General features: G+C 35.3%; 1 protein-coding gene across 1 annotated transcript in view; it reads left to right on the forward strand.

Annotated features, from left to right (window-relative positions):
* The window catches only part of Col4a5 (collagen type IV alpha 5 chain), a 181,203-nt gene that overhangs the window by 92,045 nt on the left and 70,113 nt on the right, over nt 1-19,045 (forward strand). Inside the window, exons 18-21 of the mRNA XM_090326386.1 lie at nt 960-1,001; nt 3,046-3,178; nt 13,480-13,653; nt 13,988-14,071. Coding sequence (XP_090182512.1) covers nt 960-1,001; nt 3,046-3,178; nt 13,480-13,653; nt 13,988-14,071 — 433 coding nt within the window. The remainder of the gene's footprint in view (nt 1-959; nt 1,002-3,045; nt 3,179-13,479; nt 13,654-13,987; nt 14,072-19,045) is intronic.

Raw genomic sequence — 19,045 nt, forward strand, 5'->3', positions numbered from 1 at the left:
TATGAAGCACACAGTTCCCTATTTTTGGCAAGTCAAAATATCCAGTTCTTCAAGTCCTCTGGTCTGTAATTGCTTTGTACCAAAACCAAACTGAAAACTTTTTCAGGAAGGTAGAGATAGATGTTCAAACTTGAATATCCTAAAGGGCATATATTTTAATTTTGCTTTGTCTACAAACTGTGTCCAAGTTTTAGTTTTGCATGGAAGTCAGTTAAAATAATGAAGACAGGAAATACTCAGAGGACATAATTCAGGTTTTAAGTCATATGGCACATTAACTTCTGAAACTAGGACTTTGTATGTAGAAGAACAAGCTCAGAACAGGAGTAGACATGTGAAGTTGACATTTGTTTTTGGACTTGGACAATGGAGTAACAACTGAATATTAACTAAATATTATGTTCTTCATGCTGTTATACCTACGGATCAATGATAAACTCTTTTCCTGAATTTGACTTTCATTAGCTTCTAAGAGCAAACTCAGAAAAGCAATTATAATTTGTTAGTTGTTACTAATTATAGTTAAGACCCATGCCTTGAAAATGTCCATCAGTAATGGAAATAACAATAGATTAATGCCTTTTACTAGCATTATGAAAAGGAATTAAGGATAAGTATAAAAATTATGATTTCAACTAATTCTAGTGGTACAATTCTTTCATTATCTTTGTTACAGAGAATTATAACCTGCCAGAAAGATAAAATCAAGTAATGTTTAAACTAGAAGTCTAAAGTCTATTTTCAAATACGCAAAGTGGTGGAGCTACTGAAGCTGTGACAAAATCATAGATATTTAAGCGTAGCCTAGTATTGTTTCATTTACTCATGTTATATTTATCACTTCTGTTATTTTATTAATTTATAAATACTTATGAAACTAAATTATCTCTTACATTCTTGAGAGAAATAGATGTTTTCATGTGACTTTTGCTAATGTATTTTACAATTGTATTGAATAGGGCCAAAAGGGTGATACTGGCCCACCTGGACCCCCGGGACTGGTAAGTTTTTAAAGTTTTCCTTTATCTATCTTAATTTTGCATTAATTGTTTTTGTTCCTAAATTATATACAGTTTCTACCTCTTCTTCATAGAGCACAAAAGTATATCATTATCAACTTCTAATGGCTGAGATGTCTTTACTTATTGAAATTTAAGTAGTGTTGATGCAAGGGTTTTTATATGTATTCTGCCTGTGTATTACTTCTTTTTATTAAAGGTACAAATGTATGACATAAGGAGGTTTGTGTCATGATTGCCAAATCATTTCTACACCAACCAGCAGATGGTGCAAGTGTTGCTTACAAAGGTTTAATGAATGAAACTCTTGGGGGAGTAGAGATTGCCTGATTCTCCTGCAGAGTTCAGGACAAAGATAGATTTGGTATTAATAGCTTTACCCAATTTTTAAGTGGTTGATTTCCATCTCTTTCTTTCCTGAATGTGTGCTTTGTATGATCTCTCAAAATAGATGTAGGAAGTTGCTCTGTAAAGAATAATTTATGTGGAGAATTGTGGATGTTTCTGTCATGTTTGTGTCTACCATGAAATTTAAATCAAGTATATTTTTACTCAAGAAGAAAATATTGTTACAATATTTTATGAGTGGGTTTTTCTTTGAACAATCCAAAGATTCTAGATATTAGAATACAGTGAGGCCCCAAAAATGAGATTGCTATAAGATTTCTTTTGTATATCCAGACATTTGTGAAATAATTTAATTCATTTTGTTCATGAAGAATCTCAGATATTACTACTTAAAATTGCACTAAATGCAATTGGAATATGCATCAAAAAACTCTGCCAATTTCTATTCAATATTCATCTTAAAAATATGAGTTTGCATTCTCTAGGAAATAATTGCTTAAAAGACGAGATGATAAAATTTTTGTATCCGAAAAAAAATGAAAAGTTTGAGAATATAGTCCTGCTCAGCAGCACAACTTCCTTTTGGAATTACTACTTTAAATCTAGGATACAAATTTTGATTTTGATTTTCATTTCGGTTAATATGGATTCTATACAATATAAAAGCGCTATGAATTATTACCCTATACTAGTACATGGTGATGTGTACCTCAGACCTGATAAGTTCTTAAATCTGAAGCTTATTTACCTTTATAAATCTATGAGATGAAGTTTTAAATATTTAGCTCAATTAATATGAAATTCTTTAGACTAGACTTATGTCCTGAGTGCTCAGAAGACACAGAAAATGCTATGATAAATTGGTGGGGCCTAATTAAAATAGTCCTCCTGGAAGAGCTACTTTTTTTCAAGGAAGAACGACATGTCAGTTAACAAAGTGAACGATTGGGGGAAAGATGAATTATAGATATTTGGAATAGCACATGCTGAGGAACAGATAGGTGTATACACATTTCTTGAGGTGATTCTCATCAAACCATGTTCATATTGGTAAACATTCCTTGCTAGAAATAGGACATGAACTGGACATCAGTAATATTGGGTGTGAGAAATGGCTTGATAGACTTTAGGATTAAAGTATCATGAGATTTCACAAGTAATAAGCAATTTCTTCTCCTTAATAAGAGTGGTTAACAGAACAGTTGGTTTTAAAAGAATCATATCAGAACAGCAGATTTCCATACAAGGGCATAAGCTCAAAAGTTCAAGTCCAAATATGAGTTGGAAAACGTAGTTCTGGCAGGGCAAATTAAGCAGGCAAATTGAAGAGACATTTTTGGTAAGGAATTGTCTGGCTGTAGATTGTGATTTGTAAAAGAAGAAACTGCAAAAATACTTCTTAACTTTGTAAGTCTGAGGCTCAGGAAGTTGCTAATATTATAATTGGTATTAGACCTTTTCTAGACAATTGAAGGATTAGAATGAGCAGAAATATGACAAATCTGATACAATTTATTGAGTAGTTTTACTGTCCCATAATCTATGTAGTAGTGTCAAAGATTTACTTCAGAGCACTTTTGTGATTATAATGTTTATAATCATATGTAGATTCCATATTACTTTCAGGAGAAGAAGCTTTTCCTCTTTAAGTCTTTATTTTATTTCTTTCATAACAAAGGTAATTCCTACACCTGGTACTGGTGTGACTGTGGGAGAAAAAGGAAATCCTGGATTACCTGGCTTGCCTGGAGAAAAGGGAGAAAGAGGATTTCCTGGAGTACAGGGTCCACCTGGCCTTCCTGGACCTCCAGGTAAAATGAATTATATTTATATCTTCTTGGTTATAATTTCCTTGTTAATCCAGATATAAAATTTAACATTCTTGTTCTAGGGTAAGCATGTAGGTTCTGCCCAAATTCCACCATAGCTTTTCTCACCAAATTCTTCACTTGCTCTTTTTTTTTTAATTCACCTAAGCCTAGTACCAGTGCCTAATGCCTGTAATCCTACTTATTCAGGAATTTGACTGCTGTGGTTTGTGTTTTGAAGCCATACCTGATAGGAAATTCTGTGTGAATGTTATCTCTGATTAACCACTAAAAAGCCATAAGTAGAAGTGTGGCTCAAGTGGTAGAACACTAGCCTTGAACACAAAAATTCAAGAACAAAACCCAGGCTGTGAGTTCAGGCACTACGACCAGCACAAAAAAAATCATTGCTTAGTGATATGCCTTTTAAAAATACACGTCCTGTTTTCTGTTCTAAAATTAAAAAACGTTCTGTGAGGGATCATTACATTTTTCTTGATATTAGAAGGGAATACTCACCTCCTAATGCCTGACTTTTCAGATATCCTATCTAAAAATTGTCAGCATCACTGTCTACGAGAAACATCTAATAGAAATCTCCATGGTGATTTTGCAGTAACAATATCTAAGGACTCAATACTATATTTTATATCACTCCATTTGAAGATACATATTACTGTAGCATTTTTAATTTGACCATAAATACAACAGCCCTTGTCTAACATCTTTATTTAGATGATTTCTTAACTAGAGTGGTAGTGAGGAGTAACATAAAATTCACAAAAGCATCTGATATTGTACCTACTACACATATACGTTCAATAAATTATGGTCCCTTTCCCATCAAAATATGTAGGTAACAAAATAGTAAGTAGCATGATAAGGTGGGTGACAATTATTTTGCTGAAAAGATAGAGAATAGCTATAAATCCCAGTATAGTCTACATATTCACTCTTCATCCAAAGATGGTGAACTTATCTGTTTGGAAAATTGAAATAAGGAATTCTCCCAAGGTTCATCTAAAGAGTTGAAAACTGTGAATGGTAAATTGATATATAAAGGATAATCCTAGAAGCTTCCAGTTCTACTAGGACATAGTTCATATGATAGGAAGCAAGACTTGAAAACAATTAATGGCTGAGAAATTCCATGTGCTAAAATAAACTGCAAGAAAATCCATGTGACAAATGTCATGCACTAAGCAGGAAAAAATAATAACAATAATAGAAAAATTTTAACTAGACATGGCTGGAATATTTCAGAATTTAGAGATCAAGAATAACACTTAAAAGCTGTCTGATACACAAAAAAGAACACCTAAGGTCAATAAGATATAGAAGAAACCATAGGACCATGTTTTCAAAGGAATAAGAATAAAAGACTAAATTTAAGATGCTATATTTTTTCAAACCATTATACTGGTGTGAAGATGGAGTACCTAGAAAGTTTACCATCTCCAAACATACTCTGAAGCAGTTACTGGAGGTTTTACTATGATATTTTAAAAAAGGATTTCAAGATGATGTTGAAGACCAACATCAAGGTGTAAGAATCATGGACCAGGAAATATTTTAGCTAAGGCAATAACTATAAATATTGAGCATTAAAAAGTTCACAAAGATTTTAAAGTAACAACCAGAAGATATCACTTCAAACCATTATATTTGAGGTGCAGACAGGATAAAGGAATTAGTGATGAAGGTTCTCCTTTGTTTTTTTTTGTTGTTTTTGTTGTTGTTTGTTTGTGGAGAATCAGTCGTAGAGCTTAAACTCTGGGCCTGGGTGCTGTTCCTGAGCTCTTCAGCTCAAGGCTAGCGTTCTACTACTGGAGACACAGCATCACTTCCGGTTTTCTGGGGATTAATTAGAGATAAGAGTCTCCTTGACTTTCAGGCCCAGGCTGGCTTTGAACGATCATCCTCAGATCTCAGCATCCTGCGTAGCTAGGAGTACAGGCATGAGCCACCAGTCCGCCCATCTTTTTGTCTTTTTTTATCTTGCCATCCAAAGAAGATATTTATATTACTCATTCTGAAAATATCCACTAACATGTATAATAAAAATTAAGTTTTTAGAAGAATATAGATTTAGACACAGGTTAAAATTTTACTAATAGTCATTAGAGAAAGAAGAAAAGTTAAATGTGTCCCTTACATGCCAATAGAAGGAAAAAAATGATCCCAAATCCTTATATAACAGAAGTTAAGATTGGGGATAGCAAAGATAAACACAGTTGAATAGAAAACAAAAGATGACAAGAAGTCAAACATAAATCAATAATTCTAAAAAATATAAAAATAACATTTAAGATAAACTAAAATCATATTATGGTAGAAATGTTTCTATACTATGTGCAATAGATATATCTAAAGCAAAAAGACAAATTGGAAACTAAAGCAATGGAATGACATATTAGGCAAATGTTAAAAACCTGCAACAGCAATACTCACAAGACCATGTATTGGAAATGAACTTTCACAACTTGGGGGGACTTGAGGGCAGGAAAAATGAGAGATAAACAGGGGAAAGGATGAGAATGATTGACAAGAAATGTATTCATTTCTTTATGTATATAACTGTAACCCCTCTGTACATCATCATGACAATAAAATTAAACAAAAACTGGTTTAGCAATTCTGATTAAAATTCTGTAGTATGAAAAAAAATTCAGTACAAAAACCAAAATTCTGTGGTATGAAACAAATTTCAGTAGAAAAATAACACTGTATACTGGTGGCTCATGTCTGCAATCCTAGCAAATCAGGAGGCTGAGATCTGAAGAAAGTTGTTGAAGGCAGCCTGGGAAGAAAAGTCCATGAGACTCTTATCTCCAATGGACAACTGAAAAACCAGAAGTGGAGCTGTGGCTCAAAGTGCTAGAGTGCTAGCCTTGAGCTAAAGAGCTCAGGGACAGTGCCACAACTGACAAAAAAAAAACCTCATTAAAGAGACAGGTATTTGGGATTGTCTGAAGATGGCAGCGGTTCAGTGTGAGTCTTTCTGAGCTCTCGCCAAGATACCAGTTCTAGCATCGTAAGGGAAAGTTCACACCCAAAGATCCATCCTAAGTAAACTTTAGCACCACAGAGATCTCAGTCAGAGAGGAGAAAGGCAGAAATCCATAGCAAGAAGACAGCATAGAGCAGCGCCAGCCTCTCGGGGCCACAGAGTAGACAAAGCCTGCCTGCACGAGCCCAGAGCTGTCACCGGGCTGTGGCATGGGCCTGCCAGCTTCATGGAACCAGAGAATCCAGCAATTTGTGAGTACCTCCGTGGAGAAGTTTCCACTTCTGCTTGCAGAACAGCATTGGGAAGAAATCCCCTCCCCCACCAGAGGAGAGCAGCGCCATCTTGACTGCTGGCAAAGACCCGGCCAAACCAACTGGAGCCTGAGAAGTGGTGCTAGCAGCGCTATCATTCAAAAGGGCAAAGGTTTTCCCAGAGACAACTAAGCTGGTCGTATGCCCCTGGTGGTAGCAGAAGTTCCTCCTTGTGGGCAGGGCCACACTTCTGGTAAACAAAGCCGCTCAGCGTTCTACTGACATTTTTTTCTGTGCAATCAAGCAAACTGATCAGAAAAACTACAAAGCCAAATCGCAGGAGAAAAAGACTTTATGAAGTATTTGAATCCCAAATTTAGTGGAGACAAAAGTTTCCTATCCCCCCCCAAAAAAAACCAAACTAAAAAATACCTTTTTTTTTCTACCTTTTTTCATTTGCACTTTTATGTGTTCTTTTTTTTGCCATTTTACCTCCACTATTTTTTTTAATGTTATGACTCTTTTGATTTCTTTTTCGACTTTCCTTCTGTGATTGTGGTCATTCTGAGAAACATAGTGACAGCACTGGGTACAGACTGGATACAAATGATATTTTTATTGATACAGTCACCTGATTTTTAATATGTTGATTCTTAACCCTAGTATTTCTTGTCTAAGAACTCACAATTGTGTGGGATCTCCTCCAACCTTTTTTCTTGTTTTTCTTTTTTGTTTGTTTATTTTACTTTTTAAAAATTTTTATCATTGATCTCTCCTAGAGATACCTTCCTTTTTTCTTTATATATTCTTCTTAATACTATTCTTATTTCCATAAGTTTTATCTTATTTTTCTACATTTTGTACTCAAGTATTTTACCTTTCTATCAACTTATCCTTACACCATCCCTTTTATTCATTACTATATTAATCTTACACTCCTACATTACTCTTTTCTTACTTCCCCTCTTGTCTTTCATAATATTTTTCTATCTTTGGTCCTCTGTTCGTCCTTCATATTTTATAATGCATGGATCTACAGTTGGTGGTTGTTGAGCACTACTGTATATCTAGGTGTTCAATTATACTATAGATCCAGAAGGACTTAAATACAATAGAGATTGGATTGTGTCATTCCTTTTGCTCATAAAACAGTGACAGGTAGTGGTATTAGATTTGTCTGTAAGTGCACAAAAAGAGAGAGTGAAAATACCAATCTAAAATTGTGTGCATCTATTGTCTGGCCAGATAAAGAGATCTAGGTTGGTTATATCTTAAAAATTATAATCTTGTGCAGTATTAATCTTGCTCCTGTTTACAAATGAGCAGAACAAGAAACTCAAGAAAAATGGCAAATCAAGGAATAGCAACTCCAACCCAATATAAACAGGCAATGGAGCAGTCAATGGCAAAACTAGAGGAGAGTCCTCTAAATGATATACAAATGCAATTGATAAACATGATTAATGAAAAGTTTGAAAACAGAGAGAGATATGAGAGGAAGACATATCTAAACAAGATGAAACCATAAAGAAGGTGATACATGAATGTGAGGAAGCCATAAATGAGGCCATAATAAAGGATTTACGTTAGCATGAGGAAGCTAGACAAAGAAAAATGGTCAAATTCATAGAATCCACAAATAAAAAGCTGACCAAACTCCAACAAATGTCCAATGAGAGTAAAGCTGCTGAGCTAACCACTCTAATGGAAATCAAGGAGTTAAAAAGTCCATATACAATCTAAAACAAGAGATGCAAGGCATCAAAAATGACCAATTGGAAGGAGAGAGAGGAAGAACAAAGCAGCAAATATTGATAGCAGGTTAAACAATGCAAAAGAGAGAATCACCGGGGTCAAAAATAATCTAGTTGTTATACAGAAAGAACAGAAAATGAGTCAAACCAAATCTAGTAAATATGAGAGAACACTTCAGGAGGTCAAAGAAATAATCAGGAAGCCTAATTTAAGGCTAATTGGCATTGAGGAGGGCCCGTAGAAAGACGTCAATGGTATTGGAAATATACTTCAGGGAATCAACTCAGACAACTTCCCACATATCCAGAATATGTGGGAAGAGACCATACAAGCAAGAAGAGATGGGAAGGATATATGTCATGCGCTTAAGACAAATATCCAACCAAGAATACTGTACCCATTCCAAGGAAAAGTTGCAACATTACGTAGGCAACCAAACCAGCATTACAGAAAATTCTCAAAGATGTTCTACACATTGAAAACCCAACACAAACGTGATACTGACAAAGAAATGGCAAATAAAAATCATACCAGCTAAGTACCACAAGAACTGTCAAGCCACAGGCACTAATGAAAGCTTTCAAAAATGGCAAGAACTAGTAAATATTTTTCAATCCTAACTCTAAATATCAATGGACTTAACTCTCCAATTAAATGGCATAGACTGTCTACTTGGATTAAAAAGCAAGGTCCATGGTTCTTCTGTCTTCAAGAGACACATCTTGCCCCCCCAAAACAAACATTTATTGAAAGTGAGAGGTTGAAATAAAGTTTATCAAGCTAACGGCCCCCATAAACAGGCTGGAGTTGCCATCCTCATATCAGATAAAATATACTCAAACTAAAATTAGTGAGAAAAAAAACAAAAAAGTTTATTACATATTAATAAAGGGATCGCTCCTCCAGGAGAACATAAACATCCTAAATATCTACACAATTTATCCCGGAGCACCAAACTTCATCAAGCAAATTTTACTTTCATTAAAACCACACATTGATCGAAACACAGTGATTGTTGGTAACTTTAACACACCACTCTCACCTATGGAGAGATCAACCAGGCAAAAACTCAACAGAGAAACCTCAGAATTGAACAACTGTATAGACCAACTAGATCTAACAGACACCTACAGATTATTTCACCCAGCAAAATCACAATATACGTTTTTTCAGCAGCACATGGAACATTTTCCAAAATAGATCACATTGTAGGGCATAAAACAAACCTGGACAGATTCAGAAACACTGAAATTATTCCCTGCACTCTCTCAGACCACAAGGGCATCAAATTGGAAGTGAACAGCAATCTCCAACAATGAAAACCCTGTAACTCATGGAGATTGAACAACATATTGTTGATTCAACAATGGGTCATCAAGGAGATCAGAACAGAAATTCAACAGTTTATAAAATTTAACAAAAAGGAGCTCACAAAATACCAGCTCCTTTGGGACACAGCTAAGGCAGAACTCAGAGAAAAATTTATAGCTTTGAGTACTTACATTAACAAATTGGGAAAATTGCAAACCAACAATTTAATGTTGCACCTTAACCTCTTGGAAAAAGAACAACAAACCAACCCTAATCCCAGTAGAAGGAAGCAAATTGTTAAAATCAAGGTAGAATTAAATGAATTGGAGTTCAAAAAAACTATAGAAAGAATCAACAAAACAAGGAGTTGGTTCTTTGAAAAAATTAACAAAATTGACAGACCCTTAGCAAATCTTACCAAAAAAAAAAGACGGGAGCTCACGAAAATAAACAAAATCACAGTTAAGAAATTACCAAGATCCAGAGCATCATGGGAATACTTTTCAAACCTTTATGCCAAGGAATTTGAGAATCTAGAAGAAATGGATGAATTTCTAGCCAATATTAACATACCCACAATGAACCAAGAAGAACTAACCCAACTAAACAGGCCTATTTCAAGCTCTGAAATAGAAATGGCAGTAAGGGACCTTCCATTCAAGAAAAGCCCAGGGCCAGATGGATTCAGAGCTGAATTCTATTGAGTCTTCAAAGCAGAGCTCACACCAATACTCCTCAAACTCTTCAACAAAATTGAAAAAGAAGGCGCTTTGCCAAACTCATCCTACAAAGCCAGTATAACCCTCATCCCAAAACCAGAGAATCATCAAAGAAAGAGAACTATAGACCCATTTCTTTGATGAATATTAATGCAAAACTTGTCAACAAAATACTGGCCAACCATCTTCAGCAACTCATCAATAAATCATACACTATGATCAAACAGGATTCATCACAGTGATGCAAAGCTGTTTCAACATAGGCAAGTCAATTAATATAATTCAACACATCAACAGGAGCAAGGACAAGAATCACATGATTGTCTCAATAGATGCAGAAAAGGCATTTGACAAGATCCAACACCCCATTATGCTAAAAGCTCTGGAGAAACTAGGAATCCATGGAACATTCCTCAATATAATAAAGGCTGTGGATGACAAACCCACAACTAGCATTATATTTAATGGCAAAAAGCTAAAGACATTTCCTCTAAATTCAGGAATGAGACAAAGATGCCCACTCTCTCCAATCATCTTTTACATAGTATTAGAATTCCTAGCCAGAGCAATAAGGCAAGAAGCAAGCATAAAGGGGATCCAAATATGGATAGAGGAAGTAAAACATTCCCTCTTTGCAGATGACATGATTCTGTATTTAAAGACCCCTGTAGATTCCACTCCCAAGTTTCTTGAGCTGATTTGAAACTTTGGTAAAGCAGCAGGGTATAAAATTAACCCTCAAAAATCAACTGCTTTCCTATATGCCAACAATGAGAAAAGCAAGGCAGAAATAAGGCAAGCAACTCCTTTAGCAATATCTTCAAAGAAAATATAATACTTAGGAATTAACTAAGAATGTAAAAGACCTTTATGATGAAAAGATTAAAAACCTGAAAAAGGAAACTAAAGCAGAATTGAGCTCTTCAGCTAAAGGCTAACACTCTACCACTTGTGCCACAACACCGTTTCTCGTTTTCTGCTGGTTACTTGGAAATAAGTTTCTCACAGTCTTTTTGTGCCCAGGCTGACTTTGAACTGTGTTCCTCAGATCTCAGCCTCCTGGGTAGCTATAATTACAGGTGTGAGCCACCAGCACCTAGCTTCATGGAAGATTTTGAAATACTAAAGGTCTTAACTATGACCATATCACTCTGAACCAACAGTCTAGTCAGAAATATTAAATCTTCCCTGAAATTTACAGATGAAATCTCCCATATTATTGAAGAGCAAACATCATTTATATTTTAAATGAATCCAGAAGTTTATAAAGGAAATAAAATTAAAGTCATTAATTTTGAAACCCAATTACTTAAAGAGGTAACAACATCAGGTACGTAAATTCCATCTTGTGGACATAGAAATAATCATAAATAAAACACCAAATCTATCCAGAAGTATACTATATAATATAGCATATGACTATGTAAATTGTACCCCAAAATTGCAAGGATGATTCAATATTGATGTAACTGACTACATTTATAGAGTAAAACAGGCCAATAGATGCAGAGAAATTCATAGTACTAATGAAACAAATGAATAAACCCAAGAAAGATCTTTTGTTAGTCCATTGCAAGAAAACATTACCAAATGATATTACTAAATATACTTATCTGTTTATATGAGATCACACTTATAAAAATATGATAATTACATACAGGTTCAATTTAATCACATTCCCTGTTCTACTACGTTTTAAAGAAAAACCCAACCAGGTGTTGGTTTTTCGTAGCCATAATTCTAGCTACTTGGGAGACTGAGAATAGAAAGATTATGGATCAAGGCTATCCTGGGCAAAGATTCAAGCGCTCTTCTCTATCAATATCTAGGCACAGAAGAATGCAACCTGCCATCCTAGCTACATGAGAAGCAGGCATCCAGGAGGATGGTGGTTGCAGGATAACCTGGGCAGAGTTTTCACTCATTGCAATGAAGCTGGATGTGGTGGCATGTACCTGTCATCCCAGCTACTTCAGGAAGTGAAAATATAGGAGAATTGCAGTAGGTAGTAAGCAAGACTTTATCTCAAAAGCAATAGTGTGGGCTGGGAGTTTGGCCTAGTGGTAAGAGTGCTTGCCTAGCACGCACGAAGACCCGGGTTCGATTCCTCAGCACCCCACATACATAGGAAAAGCCAGAGTGATGCTGTGGCTCAAGTGGTAGAGTACTAGCCTTGAGAAAGCCCAAGGACAATGTTCAGGCCCTGAGCTCAGGCCACATGACTGGCAAAAAAAGTAATAGTGTTTCAAAAAAGACAGGAGACTAACTAAATGACATACATTCTAGGATATGGAAACAAGACGTTTATCTTTTAACTGTAACCCTCAATACATTATTCTAATAATAAAATGCAATTAAAAATGAAAATTTTTACAAAGCTGAAAAAAAAAGACTGGATGCATGCTCAGTGGTAGAGTGGCTTGCCTACTAAGTATGTAACCATCTTCATATACTAATACCACTGTCCAACCTCCAAAGAATGAGAAACTTGACAAGATGATTCTGAAATTAATTTAGAAGAATAAATATGTAAGCAAATAATTATTGTTTTAGAAAATAACAAAGATATATATCATTTCCTTCCCAGTTTGGGAAAACATAAACTTTGGTAGCAGGAATAAGCTAGTTCTGCAGGAATAGGCAGTGGAATTGAAAATATCCAGTACAAAGCCATGCTTTTGTGCATATTTGAAAATGCATCTTTTTCTCTTATTAATAATATCCTGCATTTCTGACATTAAAATCCCATAGTTAAAGGCCAGATGGAAAGTCATTAGTAATTTCCAGAAGTAATAGCTAATTTGTTATTTTCTCTTACACTCAAACTACTACATTATTTGAAACTTTACATCCTTTGGATGTCGATTCTCATAGAACAATAATAAAATATAGTAGTAGTAGTAGTAGTATGTTAAAAGAGCGTATTACCATTCTTTAATGTTTTGTTAGGAACTGAAGTATCCACGTGCTGGTTGCTCACACCTATACTCCTAGCTCCTCAGGAGGCTTAGATCTGAGGATCGTGGTTCAAAGCCAGCCTGGGCACAAAAGGCCACAGGACTCATCTCCAGTTAATCACCAGAAAAGCAGAAGAGGTGCTATAGCTCAAGTGGTAGAGCTGTAGCCTTGAGCTGGAGAGCTCAGGGACAGCACCCAGGCCCAGAGTTCAAGGCCCACGAGTGGCAAAAGAGCAATAAATTTGGATTATTTACTCTTGTCCTGAAAGTTCTTTTAAATGAGTATTTTGTGTTATTTTAGGGATTGCAGCTATGGGTCCTCCTGGTCCCCCTGGATTTCCTGGAGAAAGAGGCCAGAAAGGTGATGATGGACCACCTGGAACAACTATTCCTGGACCTCCTGGACTTGATGGACAGCCTGGTGCTCCTGGCCTGCCAGGGCCTCCTGGCCCTCCTGGCCCTTACATCCCATTTCGTAAGCTGTGTTTTTTTTTTTCCTGAGAAGTTCTATTGATGTTTCCGTTGAATGTCTAAGAGAATCTAGCTGGATATTTTCCATCATTATTTATGTTCTTAGTGTTGATGAGCTTCTTCTAGGTTTTGTTTGTTTTTTCATATCTAAATTTTCTCATCAGTGTTCATTATCAGGAATATTTTTGTTTCCTTTTGCTTAATAATGGTAGTTGTGTTTCTACAGATTAGAATATTTTTTCCAGCCTGTCAGGTTTATTATTATTATTATTATTATTTTGCTTTAGTCTGGACATTCACCACAGTTAGCACATTATCATTTCTTTATCTAACCTCAGGTGATGAGCTATGTAAAGCAGGCCCACCAGGCTCTCCGGGATCTCCAGGAGATAAAGGATTCCCAGGAGAACAAGGAGTGAAAGGTTTGATCTCCAAACATATTCATTCCTTTATTCTTTCAAAGCATCAGAAAAATCCCTGTATTTATCTTCTATTCTACTTTAGCCATTCAGTCCTGTGGTCATACTCCAAGATCATCATGCTCCAAGATAATGGTGTACTCTTAGACAGTATTGATTTTATGAATCCTGTTCTCTCATCACTTATCTTCTACCTTTTTAGCTTACTACCTATAATAACCTGACTTGAATATTATGTAAGTCCCACCAAGACCTACCAACTTTGACTATCCCTTAACTTTTTGATAACTTTTTTTTTGCCAGTCCTGCAGCTTAAACTCAGGGCTGAGGCACTGTCTTTGACCTTCTATTGCTCAAGGATAGCACTCTACTACTTGAGAGACAGTGCCACTTCTGACTCTTTTTGTTTATGTGATACTGAGGAATCAAACCCAGGGCTTCATGCATGGTAGGCAAGCACTCTACTTCTAAGTTGCATTCCTAGCTCCAGCTTTTTGGTATCTTTTCTTCCCCTCATAGTCTAACTTATGTACCTTGATGATGATTGCAACAAATCCTACTCATAACTTCTTGACACTTTTGTCTTCTCACTTCGTTATGTTCATTTGGAACTAAAGTATATCCCTGCAGTTAATTGCTCCTTCTGAGACTGTACCCTTTCTTTTCCGTTCATCCTTAGAATATCTCCTTCTCTATTATCATTTTAAAATTCGGGCCTTGGTTCTTTTTTCAAATCACTGGCCATCTTTGACAGATGGCTGTCACCAACTTATTTACCTACTCACATTTGTACACCATATACTGCTTTCTTGCCCAATAGTTATTGCTCTATCTAAAGTCAGTTGTTCTGTTTGTACAACAGATTCCATTTCCTCTTATTTACTCAAATGTTTTGATTTAGAAATTGGTGCTACTTCTATGCCATCAGTTTTTTCCATTTTTTGCTGTATTATCCCTTCCAGCATATGGATATGATCTCCACATTTATCTAAAAATACCTTAATGGTAATTCCACATCTTTTGCTAGATATTGTTCTATGTTCCTGCTTCTTTTTGGAGTAAAATTCCCCATGAATATTTTTATCCAGTGCTTCTAAATACTGTTTTTCATTCTCTCATTTTTAAATTTTTAACTCAATGAAAACTACAAAAGTACATAGTAATGTAATACCATGTAATGGTCAGTATGTATATAATATATAGTATGTATACTATATATTGCATAATGTTTAATCTATATACTCAAACTTTCAATAAATTTCTAGCTTCTTGAAATATACAATACATAATTATTATCTGTAGTCACTGTAATATGCAAATGTATCCAAGAGCATCACTCCTATGTAACTGGAACTTAGTACTTTTTCCTACCCTTCATCTTCATGGCTTCTGCTAACCACCGTTCTCTTCTGAATTTTCATGAGATCAACTTTTTAATATTCTACATACAAGTGAGACCATGTGGTACTTGTGTTTCTGTTTTGTATATTTCACTTACTATAATGATCTCAAGTTCCACGTATGTTATTAAAATGAAAGATCTCATTGCTTTTTTAATCTATTGTGTATATCAACCATACATTTTTACTCTATTGTATATAAGAGTCATGTTTTCTTTATGTATTCATCAGTAGGTGGATATATAGCTTGTTTGCATTTTCTTGACATTGTGAATAGTAGTATAAGAAAACATGAGAATGCATATGTTTCTTCAAAACAGTAATTTCATATCCTGGGGAAAATTCTATAGTAGATTACATCATAGCTCTCCTAATGTTCATTCCCAGCCATATATATATATATATACACATATATATATATAGTTATTTTCTTTTTTCCTCCCCTTACTCCTTCCCCTCATCTTGTTTTCTACCCTTCCCTTTCCTCTTTCAAATAAACAAATAAACTAATATATAATATACTGGATAAGAAGGTAAGATACTGTAACAATATGAGAATAACCAAGGGACAACAAAAGAGATGAAAAATAACATAATACATTAAGAGCAACAATCACACATTATATAGCTCTTATTTCCATATACTAGAGGTCCTTTAGCCTCGTCCTATATGGCCTTATGTATCTAGGTTTTGAGCTATTGTAATCCTCTGCTAGGAGAGTCCCCGGTTTCTACTAATTATTAAAAATGAGGGAAACCATTGCCTATGTTCCTTTGGTTCTGGCTTACTTCACTTAATATGATTTTTCCAAGTCTTTCCATTTCCTTACAAATGGGGCACTGCCAGTCTTTCTTATGGCAGCATAGAATGCCACTGTGTATAAATACCCCCTCTTCTTGATCCAGTCATCTGGGTTGGTTCCATATCTTTGCTATGGTAAATAGTGCTGCAATGAACATCACTGTGCTAGTGGATTTAGTATGTCCTTGTTTCTGGACGATTAGGTAAATGCCAAGTTGTAGAATCCCTGTGTCATAGGGGAGCTCCATGAGCAGTCTTTTGAGGAACGGCCATACTGCTTTCCATAATTGTTGAACGAGTTTACACTCCCACCAACAGTTTAGTAGTGATCCCTCCTGGCCACATCCCCGGTAGCATCTATTGTTATTAGATTTCTTGGTCATGGCCATTCTAACTGGAGAGAGGTGGAATCTTAGAGTTGTTTTGATTTGCATTTCTTTTCTCGCCAGAGATGTTGAGCATTTCCTCATGTGTCTATAGCCTATTCTTATTTCCTCTTTAGAGAAATCTCTCTTTAAATATTTAACCCACCTTTGAATGGGATGGCTGTTTCTTTGGAGATTAGTTTTGGAGTGATTCAATTTTTTGAGCTGTTGGTATATTTTAGATATGAGGCCTTTATCTGTTGTATGGTTAGTGAAGATCTTCTCCCACTCTTGTAAGCTTTCTAGTTAGTTTGCTAGCTATTTGCTACCGAAGCTCTGCAGTTTAATGCAGTCCCATTTTTCCAAACTTTCTTTAATTTTTGTGTTTCTGGGTCTTTCTTAAGAAAATTTCGACCTGTGCTAAGGAGACCTTGTTTATCTCCTATTCCTTCTTGTAATGTTTTCAGGGTATGTGCATTTACCTCAAGGTTTTGATGCATTTGGAATTAATCCTGGTGCAGGGTGACAAGGAAGGAGCCAACTTTAGCTTTCTGCAGGTGCTTAACCAGTTCTGCCAGCACCCATTGTTGAAGAGATGTCTTTCTCCCATCCTATTTCTTTTGGCTCCCTTATTATAGATTAGATGGCCATAGGTCTGCAGGTTGATTTCTGGGTCTTCAGTTCTATTCTGTTGATTCTTAGTCCTTTACTTGTGCCAGTACCAAGCTGTTTTGGTTACTATAACTCTAATAGTGTCTAAAGTTTGGTATTGATATTCCTCCAGTGCTATTCATTCTGCTAAGGATTGTTTTTGCTGTATGGGTTCTTTTATTATTCCATATAAAGAGTACATGTTTTATTAAACATTTTTGTCATGAATGAATGCTGAATTTTATCAATAGCTTTTCTATATCAATTGATATGATGAGGTGTTCTTGTTCTCTTTTGTTTTGATTCATTTTCATATATTACACCATCCTTATATGAATTCTACTTGATTATTTTGAATAATCTTTTTTGTTTGCTTATTTTTGTTAATTCTCTGTCTATGGTCATCAATGTTATTTATCTGCAGTCTTCTTTTTTGTGATATTCTTCTCATTTTGGTATCAAAGTTATGAACACTTAATAAAATTTGCTGGTAGAGTCCCATCTTACTCTACCTTTGAAATAATTGAAGGAAAATTGGTATTCTTTAAATGTTTCATAGAATTTAGTATTGAAACTAACTATTGCTATGCTTTGTTCAATTGAAGGCGTTAATTATTGCTTCAATCTCATTATTTCCTTTTTTACAGTTATATAAATATGATAATTAATAGATTTCTTTATAAACATTGTTATCCCCTCCCTCATTTCCTGTTTACCACTTCCCACATTGTGAAGTTTATTTCCAACATACTATCCAGTGAGTATCATTGTTACATTAGTTCATCCTTCTATTAGTTTGTTCAGATTTTTTATTTGTTCATGTTCAGTCTTAGTAAGATGTATGTCTGTGGTTTTTCATAATCTACAATGGTTTTTGTATTTCATTATAATGTTTTAATTCCTTTTGGTTTTTCCTCAATGACCAGTTGGTGATTCTGTATTACTTTTGAATCTTTTTTAATTTGTCAGTCTAGCTAAGAGTTTATCTGTTGTTTAACTTTTCCAAAATTCCGTACTTTGTTTCATTCATCATTCATGTTTCTTTTTAATCTCTATTTAATTTATTTCCAATCTAATCTTTTTTTTTGCTTTTTTATGGGGCTTGAATTGAGGGCCTGGGTTCTGCCTCTGAGCTCTTCAGCTAATGCTGAGGTGGTAGGCTAATGCTCTACCACTTTGATCCACAGCACCTCTTCCAGTTTTCTGGTGGTTAATCAGATAAGAGTTTCACGGCCTTTGAGTGCCTGGGATTGTTTTGAACTGTCCTCAGATCTCAGCCTCCTGAGTAGCTAGGATTACAGGCATATGCCATCTGTGCCCGGCTACTCTTCTCTAATTTTTATTTTTCTTTCAATCTAGAAACCTTGAGTTTAATTTGTTCTGATTTTTTTTCATTTCTTCAGAAACAGTGATAAATTCCTTAATATGCAAGTGTTCTACTTCTTTGATATTTTACTCATGACTCTAGACATATGTCTTAGTGCTATACTTGTTGTATCCCATAGTTTGGGATATGTCATGTCTCCAGTGTGTGTGTGTGTGTGTGTGTGTGTGCGTGTGCGTGTGCGTGTGTGTGTGTGTGTGTGTGTGTGTGTGTGTGTGTGTGTGTGTGTGTGTCTGAGTGCTGTCCCTAAACCTTTTTGTTCAAGGCTACTCCTCTACCATTTGAGCCATCATTCCTCTTCTGGCTTTTTGGTGTTTAGTTGGAGATAAGAATCTCACTGACTTTCCTGTCCAGGCTAGCTTCAAACTATGATCC

This window comes from Megascapheus bottae, chromosome X (assembly GCF_031878675.1).
Source record: "Megascapheus bottae isolate mThoBot1 chromosome X, mThoBot2.hap1, whole genome shotgun sequence".
NCBI lineage: Eukaryota > Metazoa > Chordata > Mammalia > Rodentia > Geomyidae > Megascapheus > Megascapheus bottae.